Source organism: Patella vulgata, chromosome 7, assembly GCF_932274485.2.
Source record: "Patella vulgata chromosome 7, xgPatVulg1.2, whole genome shotgun sequence".
Lineage (NCBI taxonomy): Eukaryota > Metazoa > Mollusca > Gastropoda > Patellidae > Patella > Patella vulgata.
In genome coordinates this window covers 14,760,447-14,779,825 of record NC_065885.2, presented here as the reverse complement: position 1 = coordinate 14,779,825, position 19,379 = coordinate 14,760,447, and the positions used below count along the sequence as shown (strand labels likewise).

The 19,379-nt window shown below is 32.1% G+C and overlaps 1 protein-coding gene across 16 annotated transcripts in view; it reads right to left on the bottom strand.

Annotated features, from left to right (window-relative positions):
• Positions 1–19,379, bottom strand: part of LOC126827704 (multiple epidermal growth factor-like domains protein 6) — a 196,546-nt gene that overhangs the window by 36,643 nt on the left and 140,524 nt on the right. For 9 of the 16 annotated variants that reach the window (XM_050557170.2, XM_050557174.2, XM_050557169.2 and 6 more), the window contains 7 exons: positions 18,590–18,625; positions 12,926–13,615; positions 12,509–12,571; positions 6,938–7,063; positions 6,501–6,620; positions 5,895–6,017; positions 3,722–3,763 (listed from right to left, as the gene is read on the bottom strand). In XM_050557170.2, coding sequence (XP_050413127.2) covers positions 3,722–3,763; positions 5,895–6,017; positions 6,501–6,620; positions 6,938–7,063; positions 12,509–12,571; positions 12,926–13,615; positions 18,590–18,625 — 1,200 coding nt within the window. The remainder of the gene's footprint in view (positions 1–3,721; positions 3,764–5,894; positions 6,018–6,500; positions 6,621–6,937; positions 7,064–12,508; positions 12,572–12,925; positions 13,616–18,589; positions 18,626–19,379) is intronic. The other 7 variants (XM_050557182.2, XM_050557185.2, XM_050557178.2 and 4 more) reach the window with 6 other exon arrangements.

The following is a 19,379-nucleotide window of genomic DNA, read 5'->3' as shown; positions in this document are numbered from 1 at the left end:
AGTTTTATGACGTGAGGAAATTTCAATTGCTGCTAACTACATTACAAACTTTAAAGAAGCACCATAACCATTATATTATCACAGGATCGACAATTAAAGGGGAAACGTGACAGAAGGCCAATAAAAGATGGCGGTGTGAAACATAATATAAACGGGTCATAACTTATGTTTGAGTTAATTGATAATGATCATTTTCGGTCAACTATTTATGGCGGTTTGTTCTAGGTCCATTATGCAGAAGCTAAATCTGCCTTTTTTCTGGCTTCAAATGTTATATAAATTAAGACATTTATTAACATGACAACCTCACAAACAACTCTCTAGAACATCCAATGGTCGAGATATTGAATGGATAAGAAAACCATTTAAAATGGATATCAGCTTGTTGATTAATGATGACTGTCCAAATTAGGCTGAATTAGGACAATAGACGTTACCTAGACACTTTAATACTATACACAATTGAAAGTACTTTAAAGATACTTTATGGAAAATGAGAGTAAGAGTTGCCAGTTCTAACTAAATTAGTTAAAAACTAGGTAATATAAAGGGGATATGCTGAAAATTTCAGTCAAATTGCTCCACTCTGAACCAAATTACAAGCGATTGAAATTAACGCCTGGACTCGATCATCATTACTAAAGTTGGTACGTTAAAAAACATAGTCTTGGTTATCCATTTTTGGGATTTAATCATGAATGAGCGCTGAGAAGCAGAACGGATTCAAATCCAATGAAAATCTGACACATAAGATGCCATTGAGAGTTGATTAAGGTCTTTTCATGTTAATGTCTAATTAATAGTTTAGATAACATTTCAGGCCGAAAGAAAGACCTGCAATAGGCATATTTAGCTCTTGAATAATGCATGTTTAAACAAAGAGAATTTAGGTCTGAAAAATTATTCTGACCCCTCACTTCGTACTTAAGTTACTTTTGACATTTGAGATAAATGAGAAATATCTGGATTGATGCACCTTTAAGTGCTTCCATGGGAATAATAAGATACAGAATGTGTATTTTACAGAAAATTTGTACCTAATTTAAGCGGGTATTTATATTCCAAAAACGCTACAACATTATTATTCTATATGTTTGTTGCCTGTTTCTTTTATAACCTTTAAAACATTAAATAAGAGTTCTCTTTTTTTATTTTCATGAACCAAATGCACTGTACATGTTCAGGCATTTCTGATGTTATATTACTAACTGATAAATTTCTATGATATAAAGGATTTATACTAACAAACATATACTAATTTTAGATTTTAGATTTACTTTCTGAATTAAAAATTTAAAATGACTCAAATATGATATATTACAACACAAACATCAAGTGCACTAACAGGTATGAAACTAAGATCCAATAAATATATTGTAATTGACAAAATGGTTTAATATATGAGACTAACAAATGTAAAAACAATTACATGCATATTACAAGATGCTGATTGTGTTCCGAGTGTTGTTATATCAAATGTTAATGATTTAAGTCTCTGTTCATCCAATTAATTAATATCACCATCTAGATTGGAGCCATTCATCTAATATTGAAGGATTATTGAACATGCGACTTGAGAAACTATCAGATTATGTAAATAAATATGCAATTAGGGCATGATTGATTACGTATCTAGATTGGGATTTCTTTATTTGTGTTTTAGAGTGCTAGTACTATTTATCTAGCAGTTCAGTCAGCATCAAGACAATGGTGACAAATATTTTCAAGGGATCACATTCTAATTTTAAATTTTTCATCTAGAGTTATGATCCTATAGTGATCAATACGGCTGAATTTTAAACTAAACTGAATCTCCAAATTCTGCTTAAGCAAAGACAACCTGGGGCTTTTTGCTGCTTGTGTTAGGATCATCTTGAACCTGTGTTTGGATCAGTCAGCAATATTATTGTATTCCAGATCTTAACTCTAGCAAATATTCCCAACTGACATTAAATTGGAACAATGCTTAGTGCTGACGGGATTCTGATGTAAATTATTTGATCAGTTTTTGCCAATAGATGTGACGTGATCATGATTATGCAGCATGTGCACTATGGGGAATTTCTAATAATCTACACATAGAGTAATATATGGTGGCTGAAAGCATCCATTTAGACTGTTGTGTTTGCAGATACAACGCGAGAGCCGGCATTATGATCGGCGACTTTTTCGTAATACTGGCTTAACAGCAACCCGCAACTTTCACAACACGAGAGTCGCCATTAAGACAGCACGACGAAAAGGGCACCGATTACTTTATGATATTGATGACCTTTTTATCGCTCTTGCTCAATGGCAACTCTTGTATTTTGAAAGTCGTGGGTCGCCGACAAGCAAGTACAATAAAAAAAAGTCGCCGATCGTTACCTTTTTCGCCAAGCAGGCTTATCACCGACTCTATAAACACTACGATCTAAATGGACACTTTCAGTCACCATAGTAATAGCATATTACTGTATTTCCATTTGAAACTAATTGTAGCACTTCAGTCTTCTGAATATGCTACTGGTGGGATTTGTGATAATATTTCTACAATGTGAAATAACTAATGAATTGTGGTGAATAACAGCAAATATAACAGTGAATATGTAGTTATTGGTGACTATTATCAAGTCTCTATGTACAACATTTACACAGGGATTATCATTTGTGGTTATAATTATCTGGTGAATAGTTAGTTATATGCTGTGCTATTTGGTGTGTGCAGTGAATTGGGTTTTGATTTAATGACGGCAATAATTGATAACTTTGTCTTAGTTCAAGGGACATTATATAAAACAGACAAAAACCTGGGAACATTAAAGTTTATCCATTAAACAAAAATAGTTGAATCGATTATTATTTCGGCTCAGTTCAATCATAAATCAAAGTAAATAATTAAAAGTATTCAAAAGATACTTGCAATGGCAAATATACATTTAATATAGCTTTGCCAGAAAAAAACTCCTTGCCCCAAGTAATTCTGATTTTCCTAGGAAATAGTAGGAATTGATAAGAAGAGAATTTTAAAATTTGAGAATTTATTGATGGTATGTTGTACAATACTATAATTCTACACTTTTGTACATAAATACTAACAATAATATCACATATAGGAATACATATAAATATGGGAGTATATACTTGAATGAAAAAACATAGTGTCACTTTCAGAAATATATGACAATGAGACACTGACATTTAAATTTAAAAGGGTTTGATCAGTCAAAACCTTCTCAGATTGTGTTGCTATTTCAAGAAAGTGACTATAATGCTGTCCAACTAAAGGACACTTTTCGGGGTTAACCTTTTCACGGTGAGAATGGCGATCTTCCTACCTACCCACCAATGCTTCAAAACTTTTAAGCATAATTTGAAGGTAGTGCAAATAAATCCAGCTTTATGTATACCTGTCTTCCAGAAGGGTTTATTTCCCAAGCTGGTTTATCAGGATGTCATCTAGCTGTGTCAGAACAGTTAAACCGGTTTCACTTATCATCTGTGTGAATACTACACTCGCAATGCACAAAAAGATGCCAGTCCTTTTAAACTAGCTTATAAAAGTCGTCTTAGTGGCATATAATACAATAATATCTCTGTTTCTTAAGCTCTTTCTAAATGACAATTCCCACCCCCTTAAAAGTTGAACAGCATCATAGTATGATTGAGGCAAATAAACTAGGGACACAGGAATATAATATATATAGGGGGAAGATAACTATGTTACCACTACTACTACTACCTCGTCCATTCTGGATTTGAATCTGTGAGGAATTGGTGAGTTCTGTTTTAAAAAAAGCAAGATATTCGAACACAGGCATCATAGCAAGAAGCAAGTTAGAATTAAAACATCTAGATTATTTCATACATAATATATATCAAGCTAAATTATTGTGATTGTATTATTGATGATTAGATAATCAGCAGTGTAATATTAATTAAAATATCATTGATCATAGTTCTGAAGCATATTTAAAATGAATAATCAACAAGAAATTGTTTAAAAGCCACTGATCATTCTTTGATTTTTTTGAAAATATTTAACTTTTCATATCTTAATCGACGCCAAGATGTGCTCAGATTCATTACCTAACATTTAATTAGGAAAACAAACCAAGATTCGTCATACCTTTATAAATACAAAATGGAATTTTTCCATATATGGCCTGATATTTTTATCATTTTCACATTGACAATATTATAGTTTGCAATTTTAAGGGATTCAAAATCCCCCAAATGATGATCTGCAGCTTTTAACAAAGTGAGAAATAAATGGGGGTAAAAAAGCTTTAGTAAATCTTTAATTCAGGCCTATCCTAATCTATATATTATTATTCTATATATATCATGGGGCTTTTACATTTTTGATGAAGGAGCATTGACATGGATGACTTCATGAACACTGTTCAGAGAGAGAAAGAGAGAGAATTGGGGTTTAACGTCCACTCAAAACAAACTAGGTAACTTTGGGACTAACATATGGTTCAATTTTATTTCAATAATTTGTTTGCGCGTAGGGGTCATTAGCAGTGGGAGGAAACTGGAGGATCCAGAGAAAACCCATGAGGTTGGATAGGTGACCGTACTCCTCGTCACGTACAAGAAGAGAATCGAAACCCATGCCACTTGACTCAATAACAGACCTTATGATGCAACGCTCACGCGTTAACCATTCCTCCACCCAAACCCCAACACTTTTCAGAATGATTTCTTTAAAACTTTGAATGGTATTAACCATTGTCTTAGAATATGTTAAGTATCAATTAAACACGCCTCAGAACTATACTTTTATCTTAAATGCTGTTTTAAATTCCCATGCCATAGTGCAAGTTAAGACTGTTAAATATATATTGTCATTGAAGACATTTCATCAATAGGAGCAAAACCTTTATCCAGTAAAACTAATAAATACATTTCCATCTGAGGGTGAAAACATTTGCATTTGCAAAAAGTATACAAGAAAATAAACATTACTGATTGCAGTTGCAAATGGGATGAGAATTTTCGTTATGTAGCATGAAATTGCAAGATTTGTTGGCAGAACATAAAAAATAAGCTGCAAGTGCCAAAACCTACTGCACAGCAGAAAATGTTCATAAATTTTCAAAAGTACTGTTAAAGATACAATTTACCAAAACAAATATCATTGTTATGGTTGTAAGAAGGAATATTTTTTTCTGTGTATCTATTTTTGGCACTGTTTAATTAAGAGTTATCTCAAGCTAAATATTTTCAGTTGAAACCAATAAAAATCCAATAAAGCAAATAAGTTTCACCCAACAGAAACCATTACGTTACCACAAAAATCATGAAACTATTTAAAGAGTTTTAAAGAATTTTTGCCTAATTGTCAGACTTAATTAAAGTGTTGATTAAGATGCGGAGAGGTGACTGTGATAATTAAAGGTCATTACCGGTCATCAAGACAAGGATTATAAAATGTCTAATCCTTTGTTCATCTTAGTTAAACCATGGTTCACAATTACTTAACTTAATGAACTATTGGTAGAAACTGGTCATCAACCATCTTTTTCTATCCAAATTATTTAAAGCAAACAGATATAAAAACTTCCTCTACTTCAAAACTTTTTTCTTTATGTCTGTCAGTGAGCACCATATAACCCATAAGGTGGGCCATTTAGGAACCAGACTGGGATTCCTTGGTCACAGTACCAATAATTCAAGTTTTCTTTTAATGCAGTATATTAAGATCAGTGATACTTTACTGATATCAATTGCAATTTAATGTGAACTTTGGTTTCAGTAAGACAACAAAACTGGCTCATTCAAATATTATTTTAGTGAAAAGCAATAATTTCAATGCAATATAGTATGCAAACATCTTGCTTAATCAAATTCAAGGTAAATCGATAAAATTACAATGAAAATTAATGGATAATAAACTCCATACTTACTGTAACATGATTTTCCATCTTCACCAAGTTGATATGCTGGTGTACATGTACAGGCAAATGAACCTTGAGTATTTACACAAGCTTGACTACATTGACCATTATTCCGTTCACATTCGTTTATATCTACAGAAAAGGTAAAAGAATGATATAAAACACAACAAAAACGTAACAACTTTCCAAAATAAAGGTACATTTGGTCAAGTATTTGGTTTCCTATTAATGCTTTTAGTTTACTCTTCCACATTCATTCAGTGATCTAGCCAGGACCAACATGCCAGGGATCTTGTTTCAGACATATTTGCCAATTTTGACTGACTGACATTCAAACTGACCAGCTAGAGAACTTACCTGTCAGTCAATTTACATGCCATAAAATTAGAATTTCAAAGAAGTTAACCTAAACACAGTAATTACAGTTGGGTGTAAAATCAATTTTAGATATATAAAATAAATTGGATTAATGCCAAAATGTATCCACTTTGTTAGCAAAGTATCTTGCTAATTCCAAGGTAACAGAATATGTAAATAATTGACCGACTTGCAAAGTTTTGATGTGAAAAGCCTAGAACATTCATCAGTCATTGCCCCCAAAATGTCAAGACCAACCTTCACAAGATTTCCTGTCCCTAGATAAACGATATCCTTTAAAACACTGACATACAGCTCGTCCTCGGTCATTGACACACTTATGTTGACAACCAATATTAGCATTACATGGATTGGTGGCTGAAAAATATGAGAAATCAAAATAATACAAAGTTATCTAAGGGCTTCAGGTTTTATATCTATCCTACGTTACAGAGTTTTTTAGTCATTGGATCAATCTGTTCTTATCAAAATAGCTGACATTGCACTCAACACACACACACAACGTATGCTTTAAGACTTTTTCTAGGATTTGTCTTAAATGATCAATCCATTGGTGTGACTTTGCCTTAAGGATATGTATTAAATTAGTCAATCTCAGTTTTATCAGAACTTTAGTATATTATCTCCACATGGACAAAGTGAATGCTAATGTAATATTCATAAAAATTCCATACTTTCACAACTCTTTCCGTCACGACCCAGTACTGTTCCTTCTCGACAACGGCAATGGAAGCGGCCATTATAACCATCTACACAGACATGCTGACAGCCACCATTTCGTACACTGCATCCAGAAACAGCTGAAACATACAGACATACAGAGATTAGTTCCTGAGACATGGAAGTCTAAAAGACACATACAAAAAGATGACCCCAAGTCTGCTTGGCCAGATTTCAACTAAATTCTAATTTCATTGAACAGATACTGATCAACAAAAAATACATATGTTCATACAGATTCTTATTAGTAAAGAAGAACATATACAAGAACGTAAAAAATGGTTCTGAAAATGTAATGAAAAGATTGACTGGTGCATGACATGAGTAATATGTATCCAAGTGGTATATGGTACCACCGACGCCAAATATACTTTAAAACTTTAATTCATGATTATCAACTGCTAATTAGCTAGGTTTCACAGAGCAATTTAGTGTTGATGCATTGACATTTTGAATTTTCTATTCCTATTTTCAATCATTTCTATATCATGATGTTTCCTTTTCCTGTACTAGTAGCCTATTCTAAACTAAAATTCTCTCTCTACTACTAAAATCTTATAATATCAAATAAAATATTTGGTGACAAAACATCAGAAGAGTACAGGAATAAAAAGGCAATAAATACATTCACCCAGTAAAATTTTACCAATGGCCATATAATTTTTCAAATTTTGATTCTGTATGATGTTTTGTCACTACAATGTTCCCAACAAAACTCATCAAGACCAACTGGAAATTGGACACACTTTCAGAAAAATATTAGAAATCTGAGAATTCTTTTCATAAAACAGACCAATAAAAGAATTTCAAGTGAACCCAAGTTACAAGAATTCTGAAATTCTTTTTCAGGAATATACAAAACTAGGCCTTGTGATATATGTTTAACATAGAAATCTTAGGAGTAGTTCTTAAGATGAGTTTTGTTGAAATATTCAGAAAAACAAAAATAAAACAACTAAATTCAAGAAATAAAATCATCATTTTGTTGTTGGTTAAATTTTTAGTCTAACAATGCATACTGAAAGCACAATTGCTTGGGTGTCATTTATATTAGTCCAACATGGTTAATTTAAATGTTGTCTGGGGTTTTTTATCAGACAAAACAAATTTGACTCTAAATACAAATAAAAAGGTTAAACAAGGAAATAATAATAATTAAACATTTCTACTAAAACTGAAAATAAAAACAAAATTTGAATAGCAATGTTAGGAAAATAATTATCACGGAAATTAAAATAACATAAAATATTTATGTAAACAAATAGTCATGCAGTTATTCTTTAAGTTGACGAGTTTGTTATGCAGGAATTTGGGAAATTGTACATCGACAATACAACACAGATTACTGTGAAGCGCTGTGCGTTAGGTTGAACGCTTCGCTAACTGTGTGTAAGACAAAGCGCAATTGGTGTTCAATTAAAAAGTAACTCCATAGCCATTGGTCTAATATTTTGGATAATCCTAAAATTAACTAATGTGCTATTTAAAAAGTTGGAACTTTAGGGTATTTTAATGAGAATGGTGCCACATGAGAATGGTTTATTAAATAGTGTAGAAATGAACCAATATCGCAAAGACAAAACAATTATTTTAAGGCATGCATTTGAGAAAAAAATCTGGAATTGATCTATATCAGATTTTTATTTCTAACAAAGTAATAAATGTGAAATTTATGAATCTGTGTAAAAATTGAACCAAACTGTGGTAGTTTTTAATCTTGCTGGTATTGGAACATAAAAATGCCCTGGCTTTGACTTCAAAGATGAGGTGATGTATGAAATGCTTTTGTAACAGTGTACCAAAGGAAAACAAATACCACCCATGATCTTGAACACAATGTAGAACACAAAATAAAAACAATGAAAAAAACATAAATTAACACTATGAAACATTTATTGATGATGATATTCGACAATAACTGAAATTAAAGATTAATAAAAACTTAAAAATATGGGACATGAAAACCAAAAGATAAGTGAAATATGAAAATATATTAGTAAAGTTAAACATGAAATATCTGCAGTAAATATTTTTGATCCTTTCAAAAATCTGTGATGCAGAAAAATAACACATGGACTGTATATGAAATAAGGGAGTATGTGGTGATGCTTGGTAACAGAAGTGAAAATATAACATAAAAGGGTTCTCAAGTTTAATGGATTTATGAACATTAAACAAAATATTATCTTTATTTAAATTGTCACCATCGTCATTTGCCACGCTTTCTATCAAAATTTGCTTTTGTAGTAACTTTATAAAACATTCAGTAAGCTCCTGGTATGTTTTCTTTCCATTATTTGAGTAATTTACTTTAAAAATAAACATTTGTCATCCTTAAACACTTTCTTTCAAGACATGAGAAACTAGGTTTCTGTTTTTCATGCTTAAATTATATTTCTTTAAAATTCAAGTCGAAAACGTTTGACAAATAAAAATAAATGAAAAACAATGATGAATTCTTATTCATACATTAACTATTTGACAGTTTTGCTTAATCAGATTCCAACTGAGAAAAAAGTTTTCACTCAAGCCCTCGAGAATCTGCATGTACATTTGTCTAATTTTTACTACTACAACAATTGCAAATTTTGTTAGAAATATATCTGCTACAGATGATATAACATGTGAAATGAACATTTAATTTAAAGATATGTTGATACAGTTGTCAGTAGGCGGTCAATTTAAATTTCTAATCAATCTTCTTAATTTATAAAAGATAAATTATTTTTGCAATTGGTTGCCAATCAAAGACAAAGTCTGTCTTGGTACCCATTTTTGATACACAAAAATGGGTTTTACCATAAGAAAGAACTCTTTAAATCATGCCATGAAAAAGTGCCATTCTCAAGAAGAGACCAAGGTTCCATATTTAAATAAGAAATTATGGAAAAGCTGGAGATTGAAAGGCGAGTTTAAAGAGAAAACAACAGAATATAAATATCTTTAAATAAAAGAACAGAACAATAACAGATGAAGACTTAGAAAAACAGATTTCCCAACAAAACAAGAGCATGATGCCAAATGCAACAAAACAATGTTTGGTGCCAGGGAGTAAGGGCGCGGTCTGAAACAAAAAGAAATTTGAACAAGAGTCTTACCTTCAGCTGCCCAAAAATCTAGGATTACGTTTGGTTTATTATTCAAACTTAAAAACACGTTTAGGTCATTAAAATGATTGATCATGCATCTTTAGTCTTACAGTTGTTGTTTTGATGGATGCAGTCTAGAAACTTATACACAATTGTGTATATCAACACCTACAATATATCACTTTTTCTAGATGCTTGCAGAAAAATATGTTTATTGCTCCATGAAGACATATGAGCTTTTTGCAATTTTAAATTATTTTCAGAGTAAATTTGATCAACTTTTTTCTTGAATGACATAGTAATACAAATATACATTAATACGGCCTTGAACTCACAAAAAAGCTACATTAACCAAATGTTGAGCCAACATCTGCCCTAATGTCTTAGTTTTAAACTCGAATTTAAGCATTTTCAATTTCAGAATGAATCACGATTTTGAAATGTATATTGTCAAGAAGGACTACAACTATCATTAGAAAATAACTTATACATGGAGGTCATGTAGGGTACTGGTAACCTCCCTTACAGTAAAAATACACCCTCATCTTTAATATGATAGCCCCAATTTTCATACAGCTGCCATAGTTTTTAAAAGATTACTGAAATAGTATGCATTCATAAAATTCACACCACCCCCAATCGTAACACAATAGCCCCAATTTCCATAAGGCAGCCATATTTTTATAATATTATTATTGAAATAGTATGCATTCATTAAGTTTACATTCTTAATCCAAAAACCTAATGAAACCCAGTGTCACCAACATATGTCGTGCAAGTACATCATTTGTGTGATGCTGGTGCTTGAACTGACTGCAATAAGGAAATAATTTTTCTGCCATCATTGCTTGTTGTTGTTTAGCGATACAATCATAGGTTAAATAGTTGCCATGCAGTGCAGATATACATATTCATTGTTCGTGAGACTTCTAGATGACATTACATGTAGTTCAGCTTATATACAGCATTCATCATAACATGGCCTCAACCTGCTGAAAGATGCTAATAACCGCTTTACCTCAAAACATTTCTTACAGAATGCAATTTTTTATTGTTTGCAGCTAATGCATACACCCAATGAATCCCACTATTATCCCTTCATAGCATAACATTCAGACCAAAGACTTCACTGAACATCCCTGTTTCACCTACACCTCCCAACTCTGCAATGTGTGAAATCTTACAGAAATATTAGTGATACATGAAAAAGCTAATACTATCTGGGAAATTAAAATGGACAAAATAAAAGATATCATTGTGCACTTGCAATTTGATGGTTTGAAAATCTGACTTTTGGGTGAGCCAAAGGTGCTGGGAAACCTTTTTTTTTGATAAAGTATAGAAAGCATATCTCAGTCTACAGTTTTCGAACAAGACATCAGGTCATTAAAAAGTATTTTAACACAAAAGAAACCGTAATTTGCAGAGGAACCTCCTAGTGCAGGAAGGACAAGTTTTGGTGAAGGTGTTGGTGAATCAAAAGTGTCATTTTAAAGATCATGAAGCTATATATCTTATTTCTGTATAAACCTACAACCAGTTATCCTAGATTTGTGAAGGCATCCAGTAAAACTCTTGTGATTTTGTGTTAGAATTAAGAAAGGTACAACATATGCAGGGGCCAACAACTTAAAAATTAGAGTGCAACGGAATCATGTAAAGTAAGTTCAGCATAAATCTACAATTTGATGTGGAATAAACTCAGAATGTGATCTTTGATTACCATTTTCTAGAACACCTGATACCACTTCTCATTTTGCATGTTTGAACAGAAAACAAATGGTCGCTATAATTTTGTAAATGACTACATTTAAGTGATAACAATTCGGATTTTCTAACATGTATGTACTATATTGAAACTGAACTAGTGCATTGAGAGGAATACAGTTAAATGTTGGCAGTTTGAGATTCTGAATTTTACTAGTCGAAACAGAAGACAAGAACTGACAGAATGGAAATGCCTAACGCTATTTCAGGCTCACAACATTAAAAAGATCGGAAGTCAGATCAGAAATACTCAAGAACTAATTCAAAGAATGAACTCAACCCTAATTATAGCCAGACAAAAGAATTCAGAGGATTATGATCCTAATGCTATCAATTCTGATCTATAGGACATCAAATTGTAGCCAAGCCCAAACTAAGTTATCTTAACTGTTCTTACTTCCTGGACATAAAATTCCACATAACTTAATAAACATATGCAGCTGATTGGGCACAGATCTGAAATTTGTGCAGTTCTCTGGTATTTCTAGATTCTTATTAAAGTTTTCTTGGCCCTGAACTATCAATTTCTATATATTTACAAAAGTGTGGAACATATGATTATGAATAAAAGTAGGTAAAACCACACAGTCATGTGAAGTTAGAATGTTCCAAGAAATAAGAATCAGTTAAATTGATGTTAAGAAGGGGGGCTATCCACTTGATGATTACCCTTCACTTTCATATCAATGATAGCCAAACTAGGTTTGCTGCTCCGCGGTGGAGGTCGCAACACTGGAAAGAAAATAAAAATACAAAATTACCTAAATTATTTAAAGAAATGAAAAACTAGGAAAATATTAGTAAATGTGGACAAGCAATTAAAAGTATCTAAATGAGAGGGAAATAATTTGGGAGTTTAAATTAATTTAACCTGCAAATGAAACAATAAATGATTGAGGTGTTGAAATGTATATCTAAGAAATTGATTTCTAAAAAATGTGATTAAATTTTCATCTACTGTAAAATATAAAGGAATCCAACATATGGTAGAATCAAAACTGATAATTTACAGGAATCTAAGAAATCTCTTTAAGGGACATGCAATAGGATCATTTGATCCCAGGGGAATGTTGGGAAAATTTGTACCATTAAACTGGTTTCTGTGTGGAGCTGTTGTCACACGATCCATGTCCTTATGTTCTTCCGGTCCTTCAAGCTCCGATCCATACAGTGGGTTGCCATTATCAGACAGTGGTGTTGGCTTGGGAGTGGGCAATGGTTTAACATTACGATCTCGACCGTATTGGAGTTGATATCTACGATAATAATCATTCACAGGGGCTTTGGTGACAGCAGGAGTTGGAGCACGAGTTGGTGCATGCGTTGGTGCAGGAGTAACAACTGGTCTTAAAGCTGGTTGACGACCATATTGAATTCTCGGCCTGTTTCTATCAACGTTCTGGTTGGTGTAACGGTTTCGATCACGAGTTCTGTCAAGGTATACATTCTGGTTTCTGTTGCCATAACGAACATTTTGATTATCATGACGGCCATACTGTATCTGGGGTCGGTTGTATACGGTTCTATCCGGATAATAATAATCATTGGTATTGGGTATCGTGTTAGAGTGTATAGGATAACGGTAATGATTTTTCTGATATCCAATGCCTGCCGTCAAAAGCTTGTCCTGATACCTGCCGACAGCATATCTATCGGGCTTATACCGGTCTACATAACCCCCTGAAAGAGGCTCATTAGTATTATAACGTGACCGGTCATTAGCACTCCCTTTCGTCAAAACAGTTGGCATTGTTTGGTATGCAATCTTGTTTTCCTCTGAAAATCAAATATTAATATTAATGTTAATATATAATTTAAATAACGATAATTAAATTACAACATATAGCAGTATATATACAGAAATATGAATAAGTAGCATGGATAAAATGAAAAGATTACTATAATGATCAATACTAAAAGTTAATAATTATACAATGTAGCTCCACTACTAATATACATGTACTGCCATAAAATGTGTCTCCACTACTTTACTTAACATCAGGAAATTAATATAGACTGTCCTGTTTGATAAAGAACACATTTATAAAATGTAAAACATTAATGTAAGTTTCTGGAAATTGGGGAATGAACAACAAAACAATCAGTGTTAAGAAATTGCACGACCTGGAGAAAACCATTCACCCACCCAGCCACTCTCGACCTCAAAGAACTAAAAATTGTATTGGTTTGGGGCAATGATACTATTTATGATTTTAAAAGGGTAGGGGAAAAATGGTCAATTTCAAAATGTGCATCCAATTTCTCTTTTGTAATATATGATTTTGATGGAGCAAATATGTACTCTCTTCCTCAGAACTTAATTAAAGTATTTGCACAATTACTCTTCAGTGGTCACACCCGTTACAAAAAGTAAACTCATTGGGAAATCTAATACCCTGTGTCTGTTATTTGTATGGAGTCCCTTAACCCCATACTACATTTTATAATTAAAGCAATCAAAATCTAAATTGTTATCCAGCCCATCAATCACTCTTTTCTTTTGTAAATTGTTCTACTCGATAAACAACAAATATCAGTCATTATTAGCTTATCATTCATTCACGGACATTAATTGATAAATATTGATTCTTGCACAGGAAATAAAAAAATTCCGTCACACACTTGATTTTTCTCCTACAATAAATCTCTTTGTTCAATTAAAGCTTAGGCGAGCTTTTTTGTTCTAAGTAATGGCTGTAGAAATATGCTGAACGACGTGATAACCATTATTTGAAAATGATATCGATAAGCGTACATGAATTTCGTTTTTTATTTGACAATCAACTGGAATATATTGGAATGAATACAAAAGGTAAATGAGGTATCGTGTTTACTTTTAATGAGAAAGTATTTAATGTCAGCATTGATAGGGTAAATCTATAAATCACCCAATATCCATTAATATCGATTTTATACCATTCAAAGATTAGACAAGTTAAATAATTTGGCGGTTACAGAAATCAAAAACTATTTCAGTCATTGATCGTGCAAATAAACCATGGCTAATGTGGGTTTTACAGTTCTCCTAAATTTACAACCAGCCTGCTTCAAACAAGATTTGTGTAATTATTTCAACCAAAATAACCTCCAAAACCCAACCCCCTTTTCACGATCACGAAATCATAAACCCCTGAAAATAATTAAATTAAATCGGATTGACTTTCACTCCATAATTATATTTATCATGACATCAAGTAATGATTTCAAATTACATCCTCTTGCAGATTTCCTGAATTTTAGCTCATAAATTACTGAATCCATATTATCCGAAAAAATTTATCCATAACAATTATTCTGATCCTTGGATTTTGTTTGGGGTTTTTTCTTTGATTTTTGCACCCCAAAATTATTCCATATCTGCAATTATAGATTTATTTTAGTTCAAAACAATTGTGCTAAAAATAAAAAATTCAGACAATTGCTAGAAAATATAATCATGATGCAGCTTTCCAAATTCGTATTTGAGTCATTCATTATCATCTAGTTCTGGGAAAATTTTCCTTTTCAATATTCTACATCAGCAAAAATAGATTACTTTTATGTTAAAACATTGATATTTTTTATGAAAATATTCTACACCAGCAAAAATAGATTAATTATAAGTTATAGCATTAATATTTTTTTCAAGTGCGAAAAAAGACTGGACTATAAAATCCACCACTATACTCTTTAGTTCCATGAATAGGTCTTTGTTCTAAAATACAGATAGTTTTATTAGAACCTCAGATTAAATATTCCAACAATGCTTTCCTTTTAGGCTTTATATGTTATCTGAAATTTTTATCACTTTTCTATACCTTACATTACTTTACATTTAATAATGGAATTGCATAAATTTATCTTAAAGGGAAATGAACACCATCACAAAGTTCAAACAATATCAATCCATAAGTTATAATATAATAAAATTTGGTAATTATTGGAAATCATCAACAGTACTTTCAGATTTAAAACCAGACACAGATAATTAAAAAAAAAACTCTGGGACCTTGACAAAATTTATTTTGCAGTCATCCCTGTCCCATCAAAAGATGAAGTGCTATAGTCTGATTGTCTTTAACTCTAAATAAAGTATGGTATATGTATTATAGTGTCCACATAGTTAGATATAGAATGATTATCCATAATAGCCGCCAAGTTTGGAATTTTTCACAGAAATCCTGTAATAACTAATTGAAGTTTCTTTAAATCGTATTGTCAAAGTCGGCACAGAAAGGCCATAGTAGTATTCATAGTGGCAGGTTTCATATTGATTATCTTAATATAGGACTCGTGTAGTTATATTTTCTCTGATGTAATAGTATGTTGATTTACTGATTAGTGATTTCTATATAGAATCAATCCTGCTTCTGTCACACATGCAAGTACCATATACCAGAGTGAATTATCATGTTTCCAATAGCATCTTTAGTGCTCAAAGGCACTTTTTCAATAACAAAATATTTTCAGCAAAAACAGAATGTATATTTGTAAAGTTTGCATTTTCTCTTATCAAAAAATAAAAGATGCATAAATTATAAGCACCTACTGTAGTCCTAAATATAGGTTATTGAATACGTTGCCATATCTGTCATAATTTACAAAATTGACTCTTCAGAAACAGAGCTTTTGTACAATAGCATGAATCTAAACTGTTATGCATTAGCAAAATCTGTATACAACCTTTTGATTCTGCAGCATCAATATATCTATCTTTTAGTAATACGTGTACAAGTGGTGTCAATGGAGGCATGCATGTTGATTAACTGGTGACCAGTTTATAAAGGTTGTGAACAAGGTTATTCTATGATATCTTTTTAACAGCAGTCTGCAACAATTTTCCCTCACGACCATAGCAATTTTATGATTACCCTAGATGCCCATCCTGTTTGGGTATTAGTGTCATAACTGCATTTAACTTTCATCATTGACTCAACAGTAATCATAATCGTCTTTAAATAGTGCTGGAATTCCTACCAAGTGCCTGCTCATTTTTAATAAACTGAAATCATATTGTTGTCTGTTCCATTGACTGTTGTTGGACTTTTATCCAGTAGAAAAAGACAATACAACTATATGTTTCTAGTCAATCAAGCATGTCTCAAGGAAATGAAGTCTAATCTTATAAAAACAGTGAGAGGGAAATCATTGATCAATGGGGAGTTTGATTTCAGATGAGTTGATTATCAATAAGCTAGTTGTTGTTGACTTTTCATAAACATGTAAATAGCCTAATTTGATTTATAAGAAGTGATTGAAATGCTGATAAAATCAGTAATATTGTCTTATTTCACCTCACTTAATTTTCAAATTTTAAAGAGGAAAAGGTCCGATTTTGAAATTCTAAAGAATTTAATTTTCAAATGTTTCAACTTGACATAGGTAAATTAATTGGCTGATTGAAACCATGAAAATAAACCGTCAATAAATATAATCAATACAGCTACCATTCACAAACTCATGTATATATGAAATACTTTTGAGAAAATGTCAGAATTTATCACAAATCATCACTATTTTAGAAATGAAATGAAATGGGGTTTAACATCCTACTGTTCTGCTCTTAACCTGGGCTAATGAAGATGGGCATACGCCATACAGTGTGCTATGAGGGGAATTTTGCCCGGGCAGCGGAGCTACGGCCTACTCTTATATCGAATTCCAACTGCAAAGGGATCTTTTACGTGCACACCAATGTATACACGGGACCTCGGTTTTCCGTCCCATCTGAACAACTAGACAGCTGTCCTTGCCAGACCCTCCATCCTGCATCACTAAAAAGGGGAAACTTCGCCGGAAAACCTGAATGAACTTTCTCGGCCATTGCAGGGATCGAACACCCGACCTACAGGCTAGCGAGCCAGCGTCTTACCCACTAAGCCCCCCCCATTATTTTAGAAGTTCAATGTTAAATCAGCTTTTTCATGTCTGGAGAAGTTCAATATTCAGTCAGGTTTTTTCATATCTGGTGAGTATGAGCATTTAACATGATCACTAAATTCATCGCTTTTCTCTAATCTAAAAAGATGTGATATAATGTGCAATAAAATGCAGGTGCTCTGCTAGTAAATAAAGTGTAATTTCTATAATAATTGGTGTAGATGCCAGTGGATTGTGATGTAACAGATTTTTACACTACGGTTAACTACAACTAATTCTTCATTGAAAATAAGAAAGAGTGCAAAATCTAAGCCTACAAATTGTCTATTAAAAAAAAGAGAAGAAGACGATATTGTTGTCAAAGATATCCAGTACTGTCAGACCTATATTCTCTAATAATCTTTGTAATCTTGTTCGACCGCATTGAAAATTCCTAAACCAGTGAAGTTATCTCCTCTATTGCGCGATTTCATACCATGCTAATTTACTGATTCAACTTACTAATGATCGCCATCCTTTAAAATCTGTTTGGGTTGCAAAATTGATCAAATACTTGATCAAGTGGAGTTATCTCCTCTACTGTGCGATTGTCAGTCGTATCAGACTAATTTATTGATGGAACTTGTGATTGCAATCCTTTAAATCATGTTTTGGGTCACAAAATTGATCTAATATCATTAACAAACCTATTAACTGGTATTACCAAAAGCCTATTTTACTTTGATACAGGTGATACTAACTCCTAGCTCCTATTAATAAATACTTTCTTGGCTGTTAATCATGAATTATCCTCGAACTCAATGAAGTCATTAAATCATATTGAACAAAAAAAAAAACACTAATACACACAAATCAGATCCTAAAACTAATAAGTGCCTAAAATATTTTTACCATCTTTAGGATCTTTGCCTTCTGTACCATTATAGCCTGTTTAAAATAAAGTTTTGTGTTGAGAAATATCAATGAAAAAGGAACAGGTGTTTAACACTTCGTTACCACAATACTTCCGACTCGAATACAGGTATGTTCATTTTTGCTTTGTATGGTTTCTTAGATTTTACACAAATCTTCTTTGAACTGCTATTGTTGACACTAACAACTCAACTAGTTGTCATTATTCCCCCGCCCCCTTAGTGGGAACTTAGCTTGTGAAATCCTAATGGTTCTTTAGAACCCATCCAAGGATCATAATTATGGGCTATGTTCCCTAACCCCACTAAACAACCAAAGCCTTGCCTTGAGATAAATGATGTACTAGTTATACTGAATATGTCAGAAAAGAAACTACATATGATAGGGTTTATGTAATATGAGAAAATGACAAAACAACATTTATAAAGCCAATAAAGTTATACAAAATAATATATCTAAGGAAGTCATATCTCATGCTGATAAAATTTATGAGATCATGATATGAAAAGTAATTGATAATGTTTCAATAACAAATTGTAACAATTTCCTACATGGCAAAATGATTAATACATAAATTTCAGACGAGAATTACATTGATTTATAATCAGTTATAATAATAATAATTGAAACAAGCAAGTTAAATGAGGCATAGAACAAACCATATATTTAACAAATTAAATAATTAGAATCATTTCCTAAGAAATATGTATAGTACTAGTATGAAAAAAAGTGTTTCTAAAATGATCATTTTTTACTGAAGATAGAAGAT